General features: G+C 50.3%; 2 protein-coding genes across 6 annotated transcripts in view; one reads left to right on the forward strand and one right to left on the reverse strand.

Annotated features, from left to right (window-relative positions):
- USP22 (ubiquitin specific peptidase 22) overlaps window positions 1-10,057 on the forward strand; it is a 48,650-nt gene extending 38,593 nt beyond the window's left edge. For all 5 annotated transcript variants that reach the window (XM_075565842.1, XM_075565841.1, XM_075565840.1 and 2 more), the window contains exons 10-15: window positions 707-865; window positions 4,830-4,956; window positions 7,490-7,581; window positions 7,809-7,871; window positions 8,501-8,650; window positions 8,964-10,057. In XM_075565842.1, the coding sequence (XP_075421957.1) occupies window positions 707-865; window positions 4,830-4,956; window positions 7,490-7,581; window positions 7,809-7,871; window positions 8,501-8,650; window positions 8,964-9,006 (634 nt within the window). In that variant the 3' untranslated portion in view covers window positions 9,007-10,057. The remainder of the gene's footprint in view (window positions 1-706; window positions 866-4,829; window positions 4,957-7,489; window positions 7,582-7,808; window positions 7,872-8,500; window positions 8,651-8,963) is intronic.
- A 5,179-nt stretch (window positions 10,058-15,236) lies between these two features.
- TNFRSF13B (TNF receptor superfamily member 13B) lies at window positions 15,237-20,433 on the reverse strand. The gene is made up of 4 exons (XM_075565186.1): window positions 20,285-20,433; window positions 19,508-19,624; window positions 16,941-17,147; window positions 15,237-16,509 (listed from the first exon to the last, which is right to left on the reverse strand). Exons 1-4 carry the CDS (start codon window positions 20,391-20,393, stop codon window positions 16,223-16,225), a joined length of 720 nt encoding a protein of 239 aa, XP_075421301.1. The 5' UTR covers window positions 20,394-20,433; the 3' UTR covers window positions 15,237-16,222.
- Between the last annotated feature and the right edge of the window lie 2,287 nt (window positions 20,434-22,720).

The raw sequence follows: 22,720 nt of genomic DNA on the forward strand, positions 1-22,720 counted from the left end.
CAGGGGTGGGCAACTCCAGTCCTCAAAGGCCACCAACAGGTCAGGTTTTCAGGATATCCCTGCTTCAGCACAGTTGGCTCAATCAGACGCTTCGTCAAAGACTGAGCCACCTGTACTGAAGCTGGGACTCATTGAGCCAGCTGACCTGTTGAGGGCCCTTGAGGACTGGAGTTGGCCTTCTCCATCTCCTACAACCTCTTTGCTCCGGGCTCATGTTACAATCGATTGAAGCGGCCTAGGAAAGTAAAACCGTTTTTGAATTTCCTCAATTTTGACAAAAAACCTTGCAGCCTCCCATCGCTGCCTGCTAATTCCCCTTCTCCTGCCCATCGCTGCCTGCTCATTCCCCTTCTCCTGCCCATCGCTGCCTGCTCATTCCCCTTCTCCTGCCCATCGCTGCCTGCTCATTCCCCTTCTCCTGCCCATCGCTGCCTGCTCATTCCCCTTCTCCTGCCCATCGCTGCCTGCTCATTCCCCTTCTCCTGCCCATCGCTGCCTGCTCATTCCCCTTCTCCTGCCCATCGCTGCCTGCTCATTCCCCTTCTCCTGCCCATCGCTGCCTGCTCATTCCCCTTCTCCTGCCCATCACAAGTCTTGGAGCGGACCTGGCACACCTTGCTGCTTTGCGTTACGTCCCGTGCATGTGACCCTGACCGTGCTGCTGTGATGTTAATGTCTCTCTGTTGTACGTTTCCTCCCCATCCAGCGGCGTCTCAACGACGATAGACCCGTTCTGGGACATCAGTTTGGACCTGCCGGGCTCCTCCACCCCGTTCTGGCCGCTGAGCCCCGGGAGCGACGGCGGGGTGGTGAACGGAGAAAGCCACGTGTCGGGAACGACCACACTCACAGACTGTCTGCGAAGGTAGCGTTCGGTCACAGGAGAGCTGGAGTCCCAGCCACGGCCAGATGAACTAATGCCAGAGACATGTTTAAAGGGTTCAATCTAGGTGGTTGGTGTCCATTAACGTAGAGGTGGCCAACTCCAGCCTACAGGGGCCACCAACCCATCAGGTTTTCAGGATATCCCTGCTTCAGCACAGGTGCCTCAGTCTTTGACTGAGCCACCTGTGTTGAAGTAGTCATATTCTGAAAACCTGACTGGTGGTTGCACCTGTAAACTGGAGTTGCCCCCCCCCTGTGTTAACCCCTTTGCTGCCGGAAGTGCCTGCAACGTGTTGCTGGGCGGGTTAGGTCCCTCTGGTAACGAAGGATTTGGAAAACTAAGACCTGTGTAAATGTGCTTTTTGTTTTCTTTTCTCTCAAAATGAAAAGTGGCACAAATAAAATAAGTGGAGTAAATATACCATCTACATCAAAACAACCATAGTCTCAGATTAATTACATTTATAATAGTAATAACTGATTCGATATGCATGCACAAACATACCAAGAACACATCTGTTTACTGGCTCTGCGCTTCTTTAACCCTAGCTGTGTTGTAGAGCTGCGATGTGCGGCAGGCATATATTTATAGGGTTCCATGTTAAAATGGATTAGAACCAAAATGTGACACTGCTCATTTGCATGACAATACCCAGAATCCCTGGCTGCAGCAGAAGCACTGTATGCTACGGGATAATGGGGAAAGGTAGGGGTTGTAGACCTGTCTGAGACATGAATGTGCTCACGTGGGATTTTTATTTGGTGTAAGATATAGTAAATGTTATTTATTTTTTACCTTGATTTCCTGGCACTGAATTGCTTTGAAGGTTTTTTGATTTTTTTACTTTATCCACCTCCTTTCTCTCGTGTGGAACGTGTCCGCTGCTAAGCGTCAGCACTTCTCATCGCCTGCAGATTCCCTGTTTTTGTTTTGCTAATGAGCATTCTAATCATATTGAGCAGTTTAGCTAATGAAAGGCAGCAAGTGTCTGATTTTGATGCAATTGATGATTAGATAGGAGCTGGGACTATTGCAGGCGTGTGCAAGCTTTCTGCACTGCGCCCCCCTGCCTTCTCAGCCTGGGGACAGGGACTGTTGCAGATCACCCCAGGAGACAGAGACGCCTATTACAGCAGAGGATTTGTATACTGCAGTTTTTCTTCATTTTGCCTATCTCTAGCTGCCTGATGCCTGGGCTCTCACTACCTCTAGCTGCCTGATGCTTGGGCTCTCACTACCTCTAGCTGCCTGATGCTTGGGCTCCCACTATCTCTAGCTGTCTGGTGCTTGGGCTCTCACTACCTCTAGCTGCCTGATGCTTGGGCTCTCACTATCTCTAGCTGTCTGGTGCTTGGGCTCTCACTACCTCTAGCTGCCTGATGCTTGGGCTCTCACTACCTCTAGCTGCCTGATGCTTGGGCTCTCACTATCTCTAGCTGTCTGATGCTTGGGCTCTCACTACCTCTAGCTGCCTGATGCCTGGGCTCTCACTACCTCTAGCTGCCTGATGCCTGGGCTCTCACTACCTCTAGCTGTCTGATGCTTGGGCTTTCACTACCTCTAGCTGTCTGATGCTTGGGCTCTCACTACCTCTAGCTGTCTGATGCTTGGGCTCTCACTACCTCTAGCTGTCTGATGCTTGGGCTCTCACTACCTCTAGCTGCCTGATGCTTGGGCTCTCACTACCTCTAGCTGCCTGATGCTTGGGCTCTCACTACCTCTAGCTGCCTGATGCCTGGGCTCTCACTACCTCTAGCTGCCTGATGCCTGGGCTCTCACTACCTCTAGCTGTCTGGTGCTTGGGCTCTCACTACCTCTAGCTGCCTGGTGCTTGGGCTCTCACTACCTCTAGCTGCCTGATGCTTGGGCTCTCACTACCTCTAGCTGCCTGATGCTTGGCTCTCACTACCTCTAGCTGTCTGATGCTTGGGCTCTCACTACCTCTAGCTGTCTGATGCTTGGGCTCTCACTACGTTTGTCTGATGCTTGGGCTCTCACTACCTCTAGCTGCCTGATGCCTGGGCTCTCACTAACTCTAGCTGTCTGATGCTTGGGCTCTCACTACCTCTAGCTGCCTGATGCTTGGGCTCTCACTACCTCTAGCTGCCTGATGCCTGGGCTCTCACTACCTCTAGCTGTCTGATGCTTGGGCTCTCACTACCTCTAGCTGTCTGATGCTTGGGCTCTCACTACGTCTGTCTGATGCTTGGGCTGTCACTACCTCTAGCTGCCTGATGCCTGGGCTCTCACTACCTCTAGCTGTCTGATGCTTGGGCTCTCACTACCTCTAGCTGTCTGATGCTTGGGCTCTCACTACCTCTAGCTGTCTGATGCTTGGGCTCTCACTACCTCTAGCTGCCTGATGCTTGGGCTCTCACTACCTCTAGCTGCCTGATGCTTGGGCTCTCACTACCTCTAGCAGCCTGATGCCTGGGCTCTCACTACCTCTAGCTGCCTGATGCTTGGGCTCTCACTACCTCTAGCTGCCTGATGCTTGGGCTCTCACTACCTCTAGCTGCCTGATGCTTGGGCTTTCACTACCTCTAGCTGTCTGATGCTTGGGCTCTCACTACCTCTAGCTGCCTGATGCTTGGGCTCTCACTACCTCTAGCTGCCTGATGCTTGGGCTCTCACTACCTCTAGCTGCCTGATGCTTGGGCTCTCACTACCTCTAGCTGCCTGATGCTTGGGCTTTCACTACCTCTAGCTGTCTGATGCTTGGGCTCTCACTACCTCTAGCTGTCTGATGCTTGGGCTCTCACTATCTCTAGCTGTCTGATGCTTGGGCTTTCACTACCTCTAGCTGTCTGATGCTTGGGCTCTCACTACCTCTAGCTGCCTGATGCTTGGGCTCTCACTACCTCTAGCTGCCTGATGCTTGGGCTCTCACTACCTCTAGCTGCCTGATGCTTGGGCTCTCACTATCTCTAGCTGTCTGATGCTTGGGCTCTCACTATCTCTAGTTGTTTGATGCTTGGGCTCTCACTACCTCTAGCTGTCTGATGCTTGGGCTCTCACTACCTCTAGCTGCCTGATGCTTGGGCTCTCACTATCTCTAGCTGTCTGATGCTTGGGCTTTCACTACCTCTAGCTGTCTGATGCTTGGGCTCTCACTACCTCTAGCTGCCTGATGCTTGGGCTCTCACTACCTCTAGCTGCCTGATGCTTGGGCTCTCACTACCTCTAGCTGCCTGATGCTTGGGCTGTCACTACCTCTAGCTGCCTGATGCCTGGGCTCTCACTACGTCTATCTGCCTGATGCCTGGGCTCTCACTACCTTTAGCTGCCTGTTGCCAGGGCTCTCACTACCTCTATCTGCCTGATGCCAGGGCTGTCACTAGCTATAGTTTGGGTTATGCTAATAGGTGGCTTGCCGGTGATCTCTAAGAAAGGGCTGGCTTTAGGTGCTTAGAACCATTCTCTCTCTTGTATTAGCATAGTGTGCTCTTCCTGGGCTGTTTCCATTGAGATATATTTGAGGGGAGGGAAGTACCACAGAAATATTACATCTGTGGGAACGGGCTTGAAGAAGGGGTGTCTATGCCCCCGAAACATTAATGTTGCCCCCCTATTATTTTATTACCCCCATCCATTACGTGTTTTGTACGTATATATTGTTTTCTCCCCCTTTTTGTGTTTTTATTCTTTTCCCCTTGTTTCCCCCCCCCCCCCCTCTCTCTCTCCTTGGTGGGGTTGTCTCCATACCCTGCTATTGGGTTCCATGTATAGCTACTTAAATAATTTTTCAAATACACTTTTGACTTATGCCAATTGATTATTGTTCATTGCTTCTATGTTGCGTGCTGGGGCCATATGTATATATCGCGCTGCTTTTTTCACCATTTGCTTTGTCTCTACTTCCCCCTTTAGGAGACTGCAGCTTGACCTGTTCTATGGCTAAACATACACGTTATTTCCTGTGTTTCTTTGTCTTTGCCCTCAGGTTTACGAGGCCGGAGCATTTAGGAAGCGGTGCCAAAATCAAATGCAGTGGCTGCCACAGCTACCAGGAATCCACCAAACAGCTCACTATGAAGAAGTTGCCTATCGTGGCCTGTTTTCATCTCAAAGTAAGGCAGCGCGGCTGCAGTTAGGCCGTCACTAGCGGGCGAGCTGCTCATGCCTTGAATTCCATGTGAATAGAACGTGGGTTGTCGTAAGTGCAGGGGCTCTCCAGTCCAGTCCTCAAGGACCCCCCCCCCCTCAAACAGGTCAGGTTTTCAGGGTATCCCTGCTTCAGGACAGGTGGCTCAAACAGAGGCTCAGTCGAAGACCAAGCCTCTGAGTCCGCTGTGCTGAAGCAGGGACCGATTGAGCCACCTGTGCTGAAGCGGGGATATCATGAAAATCTGACTTGTTGGAGCTTGTGGACTGGACTTGAGCACCGCTGTTGTAAATCCCACCTTATACTAAATCCCACCAGGTTCTGATGTAAACTCAGGCAGGCAGGTACCCTGCAGCCCTTTGCATTGCATCTTACACCAGTTTATTGCATTACTATTACTCCCCAGTGCATTGTATAATGATGCAGAGTATCTTTATACACCTTAGTTAAAAAACATTCAAATAGGCCACACTCTGCAGAGCCTGAAGCGGCATGATGATGACGTGTGTTTGCCTTATTCCCCTCATTGGGTTTCCTTGGTAATTGACCCCCTTGCAGCCTTGTGTGTTTCAGAGGAGCAGGATGTCTGGGTGGAACCTGCTTTGTGCGTCTCATATTGTTTATAAAATACGGGCCCAGCATTTCTCTGTGCCACAGGAGTGGCCGAGCCCCCTTTGTGTTAGACTGCTTTACATTGTCTTTCAGACCCCCTGGCACTATAGGAGTCAGGGCATCAGCCTGCAAGTTACTTGCTAGCCATTAATGACCCCACCTCTCTCTCTTCCCCCTCCCCCCCCTCCACCTCTCTTCTCTTCCCCCCCCCTCCACCTCTCTCTTCCGTCCCCACTGCACCTCTCTCTTCCGTCCCCACTCCACCTCTCTCTTCCGTCCCCACTCCACCTCTCTCTTCTCCCCCCCCCACTCCACCTCTCTCTTCTCCCCCCCCCCCACTCAACCTCTCTTCTCCCCCACCCACTCCACCTCTCTTCTCCCCCCCCACTCCACCTCTCTTCTCCCCCACCCACTCCACCTCTCTTCTCCCCCCCCCACTCCACCTCTCTTCTCCCCCCCACTCCACCTCTCTTCTCCCCCCCACTCCACCTCTCTTCTCCCCCCCACTCCACCTCTCTTCTCCCCCCCACTCCACCTCTCTTCCCCCCCCCCACTCCACCTCTCTTCCCCCCCCCCCCCACTCCACCTCTCTTCCCCCCCCCCCCCACTCCACCTCTCTTCCCCCCCCCCCACTCCACCTCTCTTCCCCCCCCACTCCACCTCTCTTCCCCCCCCCACTCCACCTCTCTTCCCCCCCCCACTCCACCTCTCTTCCCCCCCCACTCCACCTCTCTTCCCCCCCCCACTCCACCTCTCTTCCCCCCCCACTCCACCTCTCTTCCCCCCCCACTCCACCTCTCTTCCCCCCCCACTCCACCTCTCTTCCCCCCCCACTCCACCTCTCTTCCCCCCCCACTCCACCTCTCTTCCCCCCCCACTCCACCTCTCTTCCCCCCCCCACTCCACCTCTCTTCCCCCCCCCCCACTCCACCTCTCTTCCCCCCCCCACTCCACCTCTCTTCCCCCCCCACTCCACCTCTCCCCGCCCCCACTCCACCTCTCTCCCCGCCCCCACTCCACCTCTCTCTCCCCGCCCCCACTCCAGTCCACCTCTCTCTTCCCGCCCCCACTCCAGTCCACCTCTCTCCCCGCCCCCCACTCCACTCCACCACTCTCTCTTCCTGTCCCCACTCTTCTCCACCTCTCTCTCTCTTCCCGCCCCACTCCACCTCTCTCTCTCTTCCCGCCCCACTCCACCTCTCTCTCTCTTCCCGCCCCACTCCACTCCACCTCTCTCTTCCCGCCCCACTCCACTCCACCTCTCTCTCTCTTCCCGCCCCCACTCCACTCCACCTCTCTCTCTTCCCGCCCCCACTCCACTCCACCTCTCTCTCTTCCCGCCCCCACTCCACTCCACCTCTCTCTCTCTTCCCGCCCCCACTCCACTCCACCTCTCTCTCTCTTCCCGCCCCCACTCCACTCCACCTCTCTCTCTCTTCCCGCCCCCACTCCACTCCACCTCTCTCTCTTCCCGCCCCCACTCCACTCCACCTCTCTCTCTTCCCGCCCCCACTCCACTCCACCTCTCTCTCTCTTCCCGCCCCCACTCCACTCCACCTCTCTCTCTTCCCGCCCCCACTCCACTCCACCTCTCTCTCTCTTCCCGCCCCCACTCCACTCCACCTCTCTCTCTCTTCCCGCCCCCACTCCACTCCACCTCTCTCTCTCTTCCCGCCCCCACTCCACTCCACCTCTCTCTCTCTCTCTCTCTTCCCGCCCCCACTCCACTCCACCTCTCTCTCTCTCTCTCTTCCCGCCCCCACTCCACTCCACCTCTCTCTCTCTCTCTCTCTCTCTCTCTCTCTCTCTCTTCCCCCCCTTCCCCCCCCCCTCTGTGTTGCAGAAATTCACCGCCATGTGATTACAATTTATTTTTCTACCTTCAGCGGTTTGAACATTCGGCAAAACTGAGGCGAAAGATCACGACGTATGTGTCTTTCCCCTTGGAGTTGGACATGACGCCATTCATGGCCTCCAGGTAAGGCGCACAGACGAGGCAAAAAATACGTCTCCATTTTCTATAGTGTGGGGGGGAAGAGGAACTACAAATATGCAGCAAAAGCTCGTGTGCGCGTGTTCTGCAATGTGCAGCCTGCCCCCAGTAATACCTGTGGGGAGTGTAGGAGAGGACAGAGCCCCACTGCTGTATTACTGTGTACAGCGCACATGCAAAGTGTTTCTAATCTCCTGTCACTTCTGTTGCAGTAAAGAGAGCCGAATGAATGGGCAGTATCCGCAGCCGACAGATAGTTTAAACAATGACAATAAGTAAGTATCTCGTGACCCCCGCCTGGTCCCTGCCGTGTGTGTAATCTTCTTCCTTTTTTTCCCCCCTTTTGATAGTGAAATCTGCATCACTGGTTCAGGACTCCGCAAGGTCCCCAGTTCCAGAAATTGTATTTGTTAATCTCTGCCGTGTCCGCCTGGCAACGTTATTGCTTGTGAGCACTGAGAAACCCTTTAACGCAGGGGTGGCCAACTCCAGTCCTCAAGAGCCACCAACAGGTCAGGTATTGTGGATATCCCTGCTTCAGCACAGGTGGCTTTTGAAGACTGAGCCACCTGTGCTGAAGCTTGGATATCCCCAATACCTGGCCTGTTGGCACTTGAGGACTGGAGTTGGCCACTCCTGCTTTAAGGGCAGTGTGTGTGTGTGGGCGTCCTTCCCAGCACAGGCCAATACTGTAATGGAATTTAAGAAACAAGCGATTTCACTGCCAGAGAGGAAGGAAGCTTACTGCGTGATAATGTTTTAGGCCACTTAAAGAACCAAATGAGTAGACCGCATGGGATGAGTATGAGACACTTGTGCATGTAAGGGTTGGGGAAGGCCTGGGTTCAGGAGGTGGGTGGGGGGGATGTTAGCCCCCTGTTTAACTCCGCTCTCCCCCCGGCAGGTATTCCTTGTTCGCAGTAGTTAATCACCAGGGAACCTTGGAGAGTGGGCATTACACAAGCTTCATCCGGCAACACAAGGACCAGTGGTTCAAATGTGACGATGCCATCATCACCAAGGCTAGCATTAAAGATGTACTAGACAGCGAAGGGTGAGTTGGGTTAGGCAAGACCCGCTGCATGTGCCCGAGCTTCAGCTTCTTCTCCAGTGATCGGCTTTAACCTCTTTATTGCCAGGGTAATGCATTGATGGAGGTTATACCTCCTACCTGACCCTCCTTTGCTACCGCGGTCAGGCTGCAGCTGTGAGGTTTGACTTCACAACCAGCTTTTCTTATCCAAAAATGATCCTGTTCAGTTTGTCAGAGCTGCGTTCGTTTTGTTTGCACCATTCCTTGCTGTGTTCTGCCTCCTGGTCTGCGTACGTTTTTGTGTATTTTTACTGATCGGTTTCCTCTCTTTCAGGTATTTGCTTTTCTATCACAAGCAGTTCCTGGAGTACGAGTAAGCCTTATCCACGTATGTCTGAAAATGTGTAACACAAACAAAACAAAAAAAGCCTTCTGAGACGACACACAAACCTACCTGAAATGTACACACACAGCAGACATTGGATCACCGAGCGCTGAGCTGATATCACACCTGCCTGATGTCAGCTCTCGGCCTGGCGAAGGAATCGTTCGTGTCACGGCGCAGGAAAGTGAGCGGCGCAAAGTGAAGAGGGATTGAGCGAACAAAACAGGTGGGGCAGAGGGGAACCGCCGTAACTCCAGCAGTAAACCTCTCCCATTGTGCTCCCGGGGAACGTGCGAGAAGCCGGAGAGGGGCAGGATCAGATCTTCAAAACCGATTTTAAAAACAAAATAAAAAGCATCTTCTCCGTTGGCCAGTCGCCTAACTGTTCTAATTATGATCAAGGAATCCCTCGGCCTCCCCTTTCCCCGCACGGATCTGACTGCTGTTTGCGAGGCGGAGTTGGTATTGCCAATCAAGGATTAAAAAGATAAAGGAGAGAGAAAAAACGAGGACTTTGCAAGTATCTCTTTATTTGTGATTTTTAGTTATGAAATAAATACAGTATGAAACAATTGAGCTATCTGTGTTTCTCGGCCAGCGTTAAAGGAGTCCTGGATCGTGGAACCGAAGCTGCGAAAATACTGAGACGGGTTTTCAGTATAAACGTTAATTGGACTGTCCTGATACCCAGGGCTTTTATAGTTTTTTTTGTTTTTGTTTTTTGTATTTTTTTCAGAGACTTTTTTTTGTTTTTGTTTTTTTTGTCTGTCGATGGATAGCCATTTCTTCTTTTTTCATGAAAAAAATGAGTTTCATTTAATGCAGTCATGAGTTAAAAAAAAAAAAAAGACAAATGAATTGGCATGATATACTGTGCACTTGGTCTGGTTATTTTTTATTTTCTTTCTCCCCCCCCCCCCTACCACCCCCCCTGTCTGCGATCGTCTTCTGAAAATCACAGGTTTTCCGTGACACATAAGTTATTTTTATTACAACCTCCGCTGTGGAGATTATATACTATTAAAGCCCTGATTGTGTATTCAGCAGTTTACAGGTGTGTGTGTGTGTGTGTGTGTGTGTGTGTGTGTGCATGCGTGTGCGCGTGTGTGTGTCAGTAATATGTTCGTGGGTTTCATCCTGGTGACGGATACCCTTTTAAAGCAGACCGTATCCACCCCAATTAAGCTGGGAACGCTGCGGTTCCTGGTGAAATCTACTTCTAGGTGTGGAGGGAAATCAAAATTGCCAGCAAGCCAATCTGGGACAGGGATTTTGCTGACACACTTTCTCCTCCCTTATTGGCTGACCCTTCCCATCACTGGAGATGTGAGGCTAAAAAGGGTGCATCAGTTCTGCCGATGGGAACATTGGGTTAGTTAAAGGGGCAGACGGGTGGCTCTGGTCTGTCAAATTCTGTTTCTGTGGTTGATTTAAGATTTAAAAAAATAAATATATACACACACACTTTTCATTCAGCATGACACTGCCATTAGTTCACTAGTCTTACATACCCCTGTCCATACACTCTCAGGCTGCTTTTTATTTTGTGGGGCGGTTGGCACCGTGGCTATATGCTGGCATATCCCTTCCCCGTGTTGGGGGGACCATGCTTAGGCCTTCAGTGTGGTATCCTCTTGATATGTTGGCATTGGGGGATGACGACACAATGCATAAACAAACAAAGTTGGTACTAAGCTTGTGCCCACCCACACGCACAGACCTGTAATCGCTGGTATAGGTTCTTATTTATGCAACAGGACTGGTACCAATGAGGAAGCTTAATCTGGTCCCGTTCTGTACCGATCACAAACCTACCATTTAATACTCAGCAATGTGGAATGCAGTCGGTGAAACCCTGCTCTGAAGATTGCATTGGCTGTTCTATAAAATAAATAGTGTGTGTGTGTGTGTGTGTCACAATGCAACACTTGCTTTCTGTACATATTGGTCTGAGCGATGCAGAAGTATTGCTGCAAATGTAACGCCTTTTCTATCTGATGTGCAGGGACCGAGAAATGGGAGATTTCCCTTTTCTGCTGTAAGCGAATCAGAAACCAATATAATCTGTTTCTGCTAACTGCACATGCTGCGGTTACCCCTGAAATGACATGGAACGCATTAATGTACTGCCCTTGTGAAAGACCCGTAAGTATGCTTCTTCCTTCTGTTTCTGGCAGCACCCTCGCCCCCATATTCTGGGTTTCACAATGAAACGATAACGCGGCACGTGCCGTGAACCTGTGCCGCCAATGAATACTTTGCGTATCGCAGGCTATTTGCTGTACGGATGTGGAGCGTAAATATACAAAGTTATTGATTTCTCGGCTATGACTCTCGTGGTGGGGAAAGCGTCACCTGGCTGACGTTTCTGTATACGGTAGCTAAGCAAGCATCAGGGAATATCGGGGGGAGGGGGGTTGCTGGTCTTTTATGATTATTATTGGGGGGGGGGGGGGTGAAGATCAAGGCAGCGATGCTGTATTTCAGGTTATGGTATGTTTTGTAGCTGTGTGTGTGTGTGTGTGTGTGTGTGTGTGTGTGTGTGTGTGTGTGTGTGTGTGTGTGTGTGTGTGTGTGTGCGCCACAAAATAACCCCAGAGGAGTTGGGTTACCTAACATAAGACCCAGTAACTCTGTTTTAGTGAGCAAGATGTGTGGGTCACATTTCATGTAACTTCTTTCTGTCAACATCTGTCACAAAGTGGAACCTCTGGGAAGGTGACAACTGAAATGTATGGGGTTAATCCTGTTGAACGTAGCAAGCTCTTGTGCCCAGTGGAGCGCATGCTAATTGTTCTGGACATCTCCGCGTACACGTGGTGTTATTCGGCTGGAGTCATTCGGTAACATTTGTTGAAATGTGTCTTTTTTTGTTGTTGTTGTGTGTGACGAGTAGCCTGTGATTAAATATAAGCTTTTCACACCTTCAGTTCACGGAGACAGGGAAGCAGATCTGAGCGCACTGCGGGCTTAGTATTCCCAAGCTCAGAACTGAGCCATTTGCGTTCTGCTTCGTTGTGTAATTCCTGAATGTGAAGGATGCTCCCATTGGAACTGGAGGACATTTGCCCAAATCGCAAGCACCTGTCACCATGCGTGCTTCAGTAGCCTCAAACCCTTGAATAATGTATAGAGAGTCTCTAGGCTGCCAAGATTAGGTATAGTTTGTCCTCGTACTTCCTGCAGTTCTAGTAACCGTAGTGAGAGTCCTATATGCCTCGGGTACCATTCAGTTAATTCTTAACCTATTCTGTGGCCTGCAGCGCCAATTCATACAAGATACGGGCAGCGCTGCTGCACTGGTTGCTTAGCAACAGGATGGAGACCGAGCAGAGAGCGAGGGATGACTTTAATGAAAACGCCAGCCTTGGATTCACACGTCCTTTCTCTGATCACTTCCCTCTGCTCTCAGCTGGCAAGAACATGTCCCTGTGCCCCCTTAGCTCATGCTGCTGTCACTCACAGCGAGAGGATCATCTTGGCCTCCTTGACACCCAGAGAAATTGAAAAACCTTTCATTTTCAACCCTTCCCATCGCTGCCTGAACAGCTGCTAATCTCAGTGTGACGCATCTCTGCAGGGGGAGTGAGGGATGCAGAGTGCTTGGTACACAGGCAGGTGTATGTACGTACATACTGCACAATATAGGGAGTCTTTTCTATAGTGCCACACTGGAGCACAGGGAAGGAGAGTGCAGATATCAGAGATGCTTCACCCTGACGTGTATAAACATCCTATCAATCAGTGTTCCCTCTCTGTCCATGCTCCTTTTCACAGAGACATCTCCTTCCTGCTCCAAAAGTGAGGCATCAACGCTACATTTTTCTAAGTGCCCCGTCTACATAAGAAGAGCTCTGTGAGGTTTGGAAAGCTCTGTAAACATGAAGAGAAGACCTGTGAGGTTTGGAAAGCTCTGTAAACACGAAGAGAAGACCTGTGAGGTTTGGAAAGCTCTGAAAAACATGAAGAGAAGACCCGTGAGGTTTGGAAAGCTTAGAAAACTATAATTTCATCTCCAAAATACTTTGTGTGCAGGTGCATCGAAAGGTATTAAACTATAACAATTCCATAAAGCAGAGTAATTTTGTTAAGAGGCCATTGCTAAAAAGATTTCTTATGTTATTACACACATTATAATTCACTAAACCTTGGAACAAAGATCCATTTATCGCTATCCCCTACCGCAGTGGTTTTCAACTTTTTTTTTTTTTGGTTGGTTGGTTGTTTGGGGAACCCCAGAATTTGATTTTGAAACCCCCTCACTCTCCCCCTTACGCACACGCATACACACACTCCCACTTACACTCTTCCACTTACACATACTCTCCCGCTTATTCATACACTCTCTCCCGCTTACACACACACACACACTCTCCCGCTTACACACACACACACTCTCCCGCTTACACACACACACACTCTCCCACTTACACACACACTCTCCCGCTAACACACACACTCACCCGCTTACACACACACTCCTCCCCCTCTCTCTTCCCCCTCCCCTCCTCTGCCCCCTCTTTTTTCCTCCCCCTCTTTTGTCCCTCCCCCCCCTCTTCCTCCACCATCTTTTCTTTTTTTTTTTTTTTCCTTTTCTCCTCTCCCCCCTTTTTTCCCTTTTTTTTTCCCTCTTTTTTTTTTTTTTCCTCCTGCTTTTTTCCTATTTATTTATTTTCCTTCCCCCCCCCCCCTATTTTTATTTTTTTTATATTTAAATATTAAAAAAAAATCCCCCCCCCCCCCCCACTGTCCTCTCTTTGTTCTGAGCATCTACCAGTGGGGATTAGCAGGACAGACTTTTAGGGATCAACAGCTGTTCTGTGCAGCACCTCCATTCCAGCAGGACCCATCATAGATAGGTGCAGTCCCAGGCAGGAGTATACCAACATGTACACTCTCTTGGTTCCCTGCACTCTAAGGCTTGAGGCCCCAAAAGTTTATCCTTTGTTGCTCATGCCCCTTGGTTGAGTATGGGATAGTTTTTCCACTTTCTGCTGAAGAGAAGGCTTGGCACCAGGTCCCTGGCCCAGGGAAGAATGCATCCCACTTCCCCCTCAGGTGTAATGTTCAGTATGGGTAAAAATACATTTGTATGGGAGACAGAGTGGCTACTCCGCCCTCTAAGCTTCAAAGGCAATCCAGGATATGGAGGTGTTAAACCATTTGTTTAGCAAGGAGGGTTATAGGAAGAAAAATAAGCCATCCTGGCAAGATGTCACCCAGCCCAGACTGAGCAGCACCAGGTAAGAGGGGCAGGGTCTCCTATGCTAAGCAGCAAAGGTGCAAAGTTCGCACGTGCACATAGCAGAATGAGAACCCCCTCTGCCAGGTTTGCAAAGTATTGGCAACTCCGCAATAGGGGGACGAAAATATTCCCACAGAGAGAGAGGCTGCACTAGTTAGGTATATGACTTAACCCTATAAGAACCCGTGCAGCCCATCAGGAAAGAGTCATCATGCTGTAAGAGATTCGTAACATCGTAACAAAGATTCAGCTAAGCTTCATGAGTTCGTAAGAACTAGGGTTCCAAGATCCAGTACTATGGGAACAGAACAAAAGAAGTAGCTCTGGCGGAGTAAATAGCAGTGGCAAGTTGCGCTACTGACCGAGGACTGTTTCAGGCTCTTTTCGCGAGCAACTCCCGCTCCTGGGGAATTGCTCCTGGAAACTTTGTTTTGCACCTTCTTGTTTTGGAAACAAGATATTTCGTTTTACCCCGTTCCAGGAAGTGTATTTTCGTTGTAATTGTAAACCAAGCTATGTGTGTTCATTCTGTAAATAAATCACAATTTATTTTTTCTCTTGCTTTGCTCAATTAAAGGATCCGGGTATTTTGGTGTTGAAAGTTCTGGTCTACCGTGACCATCTCAATTTGATTTTTCCAGGAACCGCAGCCTGACGTCACCATCACTATAAGCGTAGCCTTAGGCTGGGGCCATGGTAACTTTTATGCGGAGGCTGAGGGAAAGCGGGGCCATGGGAGGGGGGGCGTTCCTGGGGATGTCACGGAGCTGGTTCGCCCTCATAGGGTGAACTGCTCACGTCACCTGTCTGTCGTGCTGAGAAATCAATTTAACTGATCTCACGCAACGCTCGCCCCCTCCTGCCTCCGCGCGCCGCATGGACGCGAACATGCCTTAAGGCAGTCTGTTCACTCAGCGTGCGGACGCCTATGCACGGTCTGCAGTACCATGGCCCCAGCCTTAGAAGGGAGAGGCAGAAGACACACTAAATTTGGCAACAACTCCCTTTTTGTGAGCCGGGGTGGGTCCCAGATCGCTGTCCCTATTATGGGCAGTACCTCGGCCTTGGACCACCCCCCTCTCACTTCTAGGGAGTTGTTTACTGCAAGATGGCCGAGATTAACCCTAACACGGCCTGCGCTGGTTCCAGGGCTTGTGTTAGGCAGGGAAGTTTAGTAGCCCGGGGGGGTACCTGGCTATATAGATCTAGATTTATATCTCCCCATGCAAGAGACAACACCATGTGGGAGAAGGTTCCCATGGAAGTGGTTTTAATGAAGAATCTATGCTGCACAGGTGCTGATATTCAAGGGTCAGCAGTAACATCACCAGTCCTAGGTGCAAGAAGCGGTGCAACCATTCGATAAAACAGAAGTCCAGCTAGGGCCCCTTGCAGGCTCATTCCCATCTGTCAGGTTTCCAGGGACATAGGGTACATGTCCGGAGGCCACAAGGGGCCCTCCCCCCCCCCCCCAGCTCTGTGCACCATGGGCATGTTCCTACTTTTCTTTTCTTTTTTCCTGGGACAGAATTGGGAGCTTCTCTCCCTGTGGCTCGTCATAAGATTGGGGAGGAGGCCTCTGTCATGTTATGCTGCGTGTCCTTTTGTGTCACCGTATGTATACTGGATGCATATGTTGTGTAAGAGTTTGTGTTGTCTGCTTCATGTGGAATAAAAGTATTTGAGACCGCTTGTTCTGGACCTGTTCACATCAGAGGGGCGCGTGCCTTGCTGTTTTCTCATCGGGTTGTGATGTTAACTTTGACGATGTCGGAAGTATGGGAAGGATCCGAGTGTCTACACCCCCAGCCCCATTTGCCCACCAGTGATATGTATGGAAGTGGAGGGGTTCCACTTTGTTTCAGTAGAGTTCACCGCTTTACCCCATGAAAATGAGTAACAATAGCATGATATTCCCGGCACTGCACAGAGTCCATGTTGTGTCTGTGCCGTACCGGGAATATCATAGAGGCAGGGAAAAGGTTAACGTTTTCTCCTGTGAGGGGGAGCATATCATCTTGAAGGGTCTGTCCTCCTGTTCCATGGCTGGCAGTGTCCCGGGGCCGCGGGAGCTATACGGTCCAGTGGGTACAGCGGTGGCAGTGTATGAATGGGCCGAGTTCTGATACACTGCAGACTCCACCTCCAAGGTGGGTTGTTGCGGAAAGCAGAATCTGCAGGTCTCCACGGGCTCTGGGGTTTGACTTTCTAGGGATCCCCGTCCGACATTCCCAGCATCCACCAAGTCATCTGTAACCAGAGAGAAAGCACAGAAGTTCAGACTGAAAGGGCCTGAATTATAGTCTCTGATCTATCCGGAGTCTCCTTGTAAAGGGGCGCTCGTGCAGGATGCACATCTGTTTGAGTCAAAACAGTATAAATTAAGACCTGTAAGGTCTGGAAAGCGCTGTATAGGTGAAGAAGAGACCTGTGAGGTTTGGAAAAGCGCTATACACTTGGAAAACTATACGTGGTTATTTAATCTATGAATGTTACACTTCTCCAGGACCAATACAGCAACTAGAACTTTGAACTACTTCAAAGATCAATTCAGCTTGTCACCCACCCACATTGTCAAGGAAAATGACAGTGCGACACGCAAGTTGTTACATCTCAGTAACACAACACAAGACATTCCTCAGCTAGCTCCTAGCATTTTGTAAAACCACTTTCTAACTCACCTTTGGACGAGTCCTGGTTGCTGAGCCCGTGTGTGTGGGGTTTACAGGACAGGCGCTGCTCCCGTCTCCTGCTGATATGCCACAAGATGAGCACAGAGACACTGAGGGCGGTGAATAAGCAGAGACCCAGCAGGGAGTAGATCAGTAGCACGTGGTCCGCGGGCATCCTCAGCTTGCTCCCGCTGGCATCACTCGGCTTCCAGGCGTCTAACACCAAACAGGGAGGACACGGAGATCAGACCGGGCTGCCACAGGGTGCCCACGTGGGGAGCACCCCCTCCCATAACAGAGGAAGCCCCTTTACAGAGAAACGCCTGCTTATTTTGTTCATATTGTTTCTGGTTCTCATTCAGTTAACCCCTTGAATCCCTTTGACTGCAGAGATGTTATTTTGTACGAAAGTGCTTTTTATTTACACGTCGATAATTCCTTTCTGTGATATTTCTCGCTGGGACGTTACAGCAGAAAAGAAATTGTAGGAATCCCTAAAAAAAAGGCTTGTTTACATAGATATAACAAAAAGGCATTTTTCGGGGGCGTTTTAGCGACTGCCCCATTCTATAAATATTTTGGAGCCTTTTTGTAATATGGTTTTAATTTTTTCATGTTTACTAGGGGCCTGCGAAGTATTTGCCGACTTCGCTGCCGATGTGGCGGTCCCAGGCAGGAGCGGATATTCGCGACTGATCGGCACAGTCACCAATAATTGTAAAACCTTTTTGCGAGTGTCTGCACGTGCGCAAACGAAATGAATATTTGCTTCGGGAGGAGGATAAATCAGGGTGTAGCCTCAGGGCTAAGCTGTTGGGTTTGGCTTGGTGTAAGCAGTGCCGTCTTAACGCATGGGCACGCTGGGCAGTTGCCCGGGGGGCCCACGAGCATAGGGGCCCCCATGCTAATCTATGCACAGACCAGAATGTAACACTCATTTTCCGATCACCCACCTCAACATTCAAATCTCCCGCTAACTCGGTAGAAGGAGAAAAATGACGACTTGTAGCGGAGAGTTGGCGGGGCCCAGTGCACTGCTTTGCCCGGGGGCCTATAATGCTGTTAAGACGGCCCTGGGTGTAAGGGGCAGGGTGGCTACTGTCCGCTCAAATATTTACAGGCTGGCTAGCAGTGGGGTCCTGGGGCACGGACACAAGTACAGGGGGTGTAGCCACAGTGCTACTCTACTGCTGCCCTTACAGTTCCACCTGCACTGCTAGCTGAACCTGCTGACAAACCCCTCCCCCGTCCCACAGGAGGGGCACCTGCAGACCCGTGCCCCCTGCCACCACCCGCCATAACTAATCGGAAATGTAAACGAAAACGTCCCTGTCCCGCCGGAGTGAAACCATTGTATAAACATCCGTTGGCGGCAAAGCGAAAATTATAAGGGTGGTTTTAGGAGCATTCGTCCTGGATTTTTTTTTCACTCTCGCCTCCGCCTGGTAAGACGAGGGCCACAAATCGATTGTTGTGCAAAACACAGCGCAGAATTTGGGGCTCGAATTTTTGACACGCTCGCTCAAATCCTAATTTTGACCCATATAATTTTTGTTCTGTTTAATGCATTAAATCCACCACAGGGGGGCGCTGGAGTAACAGTTACTCTGTATCCTGCAGAGACACTTCTGCCAATAACAGAACAGAGGGAGGAGGGAGCAGGATAGCTTATATTGGACTAATAAGTAGTGGATATGTTGCAGGCTTTCCAACCTCGCGGGGTCCTTCATCGGGTTACCCTGAGAGGTTGGAAAGCTTGTAACATATCCACTACTTGTTGGTCCAATGAAAGGCATCTCATCCCCCCTTCTCCCTCTCCCTCCTGTGTTAGTGCATGGAAGAAAGGACCAACACAGCTGCCCCCCCCAAAAAAATTCTTTGCCTAATAAGGCTATGTCCATAGTGCAGGATACGGAGTGAGAAACAAACTATAGGACGCCAATTAATTTGTGTATAGTGCGTGCGCACATGCGCTACGGGGAGACCGGCGCTTTGCGCTACACAGTTTGTATTTCCCGTGCGACGGCCTGGTCGGTCACGTGAGCCCCAATTAGGGCGAACCAGCTCCGTGATGTCACAGCCGGACCCCCGCCACGCCGCCCTGTCGCAGACTAAGGGAACGGGAAATGCACAGCGAAGATTTCTATAAAAGGCTGTGGAGTCGCACGAAAATCTTTCTCGAGCTGGATTTTAATATAGGAGAGGAGAGGTGGGATCAGGCACAGATCCTATTCGGAAAAACATGCTCTGGCAAAGGGTTAAAGGAAAAGCAGAATGAATGTCAAACGTGTGCTTTATGGGAGAGGTGGGCACATTTCCTGCCCAACTCAGTGCAGGGGAAGCAGACCCCTCCCAATCTTTAGTTTGCCAAGTGTAGAAATTATTGGAAATAGTCATCGGTGTCAGATTTGTTTAAAGGAATCAAACCCCCAGATTTAACCCTACAAACAAGCCCCTGGCCGCTGTATGCCGTGAATCCCCTCACTAATCACGTAGATAGAACTCATAGCAGACTTATACTTGGCATTGGTGAGCCTGAGCACAGCTGCGGTGATGAGGAGGGCACAGACCCTTACCCTGGCAGTAGTGGGCACACTGAAGGGGGTGCTGCCCGCACACATCCTGGCACAACACACATCGCTGCAGGAGCTTGTCATAGTAAAATCCTGGCTGCTGGATGCACCGCTGAGCATCTGAGGGAGGAAGAGAGGGGGGAAGAGTGTGTGTGTGAGAGGTGGGGGGGGAGGAGGGGATGTGGGTGTGAGGAGGGGGGAGAGTGGGTGTGAGGAGGAGAGGGAGGGAGTGTGAGGAGGGGGGCAGAGTGAGAGAGGAGGGTGGTGGGGGGGTTATATGTGGGGAGAGTGGGTGTGAGGAGGAGGGGGGAGGGGAGAGTGGGTGAGGAGGGGGGGAGGGTGTGAGGAGAAGGGACGGAGAGTGGGTGTGAAGAGGAGGGGGGTAGAGTGAGTGTGAGTCAGAGGAGGGGGGAGGGTGTGTGAGAGGAGGTGTGTGTGTGTGTGTGTGTGTGTAGAGTGAGTGTGTAGAGTGAGTGTGTGTGTAGAGTGAGTGTTGTGAGGTAGCACACCTTTTTAAAAATGCCCAAAGCAGATATGGGCAGGTACACGGATCATATATAGAACATATACTCCACCAGAATCCTTAGGGGCCCTTACTAATTATACATATTTTTATGCCTTCCCTGATGAAGGGGTCCTGAGTTGACTCCTAAACATTGGATCTCTTTACGTTAAAGTGTGTTACAGTATCTAACGGTATTTCTGTATCTGTGCGTGTGTGCACATATGTAGAGGTATATCTTTGTATATTCCTGTGCCCACGCATGTGTGGTCACTCACCGCAGACTGCGGTACATTTCAGGTGCACACGTTGACTGCATATATCACTGCACGGGACACATTTGTCTAGCAGGCTGTCCCGGTAATATTCCTCTGAGCAGATTCTCATGATTCAGCTCTGCAGGAGACACAAACCGCACACAGTAGATTGTCAGCTCTGCAGAACACACAGAAAGAAGAAAAAATTGGGGGCGCGAATTAAGAAATTAACTTTATATAGCAAGTACGTAATCAATAAAAAGTGCAATGACACTGAACAAAAAGTAATTGTGCACTCACACAAACAATAAAAAGGATATATTCGCCTGTAAGGCACTCCCAAGCTTCTCTCCTGCTGCATTCACTGTCAGAACACAAACCGCACCTGTTAGATTGTCAGCTCTGCGGAACACAAACCGCATCCACTTGACTAGATTGTCAGCTCTGCAGAACACAAACCGCCTCATTAGATTGTCAGCTCTGCAGAACACAAACCGCACCTATTAGACTGTGAGCTCTGCAGATTATTTTTCATACATTTTAATATTCATTTATTTTTTTCATGTATATTTTATCTCCATGACTTTGGGGCAGAATTTCTCTCTAGGTTTATATTTGCTGCTCTCATATTATTTAACGTGTAAAGTCATATTTTGCAGACACCACGTGGGTATCCTTTGTATCCCACTTCAGAGGACAACGCCTTAGCGGCAAGGGCTGCCCTCCTCCCTTTACTACCCCAACAGAAATCCTTCCCACTTCTACAGGAGCTCCTTGGAGATTACAATCGCGTAAAGAGCTGTGCGCATGGTCAGCAAAATGTAACCATCAGACACTGCTGCATTTACCGTTGCTGGAGATGTCGTTTCTGACGCGTGATTATGGCAGTGGCGCTGTCACAGGCTTTGCACAGCGTTCCTGTATCTGCGTGAGAGATAGAGAGACGTGTTTCAGTCTGATCTCTCCGTGGCGAGAACCAAACCCCCCCCCCGCAAAGTTTCTAACATTTTGAATTGCATAAAGATGCAAGCGAATAATTGTTAGGGAGGGTAACATGATTTCCTTCTCACGGCAAACTGAGGCCATGTTTGAAGCTTCCCCCCTAAAAATAACAAGTGGGGGATCTCCTAAAGAGCAAGAAAAAAGAAAGCTTAGGATCACTGCGGACAGCATAAAAAGTTTGGTACAAGGCCGAAGGTTTTCATAAATGAAGTCCACAAAAGCAAAAGGGAAGCGGCTTCTGTAAGGTCAATCGCAGATCATTTTGATATTTATATTTCATTGGATATACTCACATTGGCAGGAGCTCAAGGGATCGTTATCCAGGTGGAAAGCGAAGGAAGGAATCACTGTAGAAAGGATAAAAAGGTCAAGTAACGAGTGAATCCCAAGATCCAGGTGGACAGTGAGCTCTGCAGTGCGCTGGTTGTTCGCCGGAGCGCACCCCGTGTGACACAGCCTAGCTGCTATTACTCAGTATGTTTATAATTAGACGTTGATTTGATTAGTGTCACCGCTGGGAGGTTCCTGGGGGTTTCCCCCCCTATACCTAAATGCATACTAAGTCTTCTCCTCTCGGGGGCCCTGACACCTAATGTACTGCGGGCATCTCCAGCTCTGGAGACTCGAAGCCCCCTTACTGACCCAACGACCAGGGTGCTGCTGGCTGATCTGGCAGCCAAGGAGTTAATATAATCTACGTTAGCGGCTACATTTCAGGAGATCTTTCCACCAAGCTCAGGACCCCTGACCCGTGCCCACTTTATACAGCATGTAAATGTTTAAATGGGCCGTTTATCTGTCGCTCTGCTCTGACCGGGAGGATTTCAGCTGAACCTGATAAATAAAACGGTCTCCTGAGCTGCTCATAATTCTTCCTCTTGGTCCTTGGAGTCGCCCCCCAAATCTCTCTTGTTGAACGGACGTTGACCCGGTGGGATTATCGCTGAATGGGAACAGATGGAGGCACCGCGTGTATTCTGTACAGATGTAGCCAGACTCGGTCTCCGCCGTCGCGATCGAAGAAGCAAAAGTCTGCGACACTGGGGGAAGTGTATGCGGCGATCACGCTGCAGGGGGAGGGGGGCTCTATGCTTCCGAATGGGGCGCTATTCCTCCGGTGCGGGAACCACCGCGGTTGCGTTACCGCTGGTGGCATTGAAGACCGCTTTGCTACATCTGTATGTGTGGGGTCTTCTGTAGGTCGGAGCCACGTTACTGAGAGACGCCCGGGCTGCACGCCCCATGGGGTGTGTTCTTGCGCCGTTGTGCAGTTTCACTTTGGTGCCTGCGTCTGTAAATCTACTAAATGAGATCGTACATTATGTAACAAATGTGAAACATCGACAGGACGGCGTTGTGTGACCAAGAGAGTTAGGGCAACATTTCCATTTATGAAGAAACCCTAATGTTGGCCCCATAGAAGGTCCCAGTACCTTCAGCAAATCGGCACCTTTT

Source organism: Ascaphus truei, chromosome 11 (genome assembly GCF_040206685.1).
Source record: "Ascaphus truei isolate aAscTru1 chromosome 11, aAscTru1.hap1, whole genome shotgun sequence".
NCBI lineage: Eukaryota > Metazoa > Chordata > Amphibia > Anura > Ascaphidae > Ascaphus > Ascaphus truei.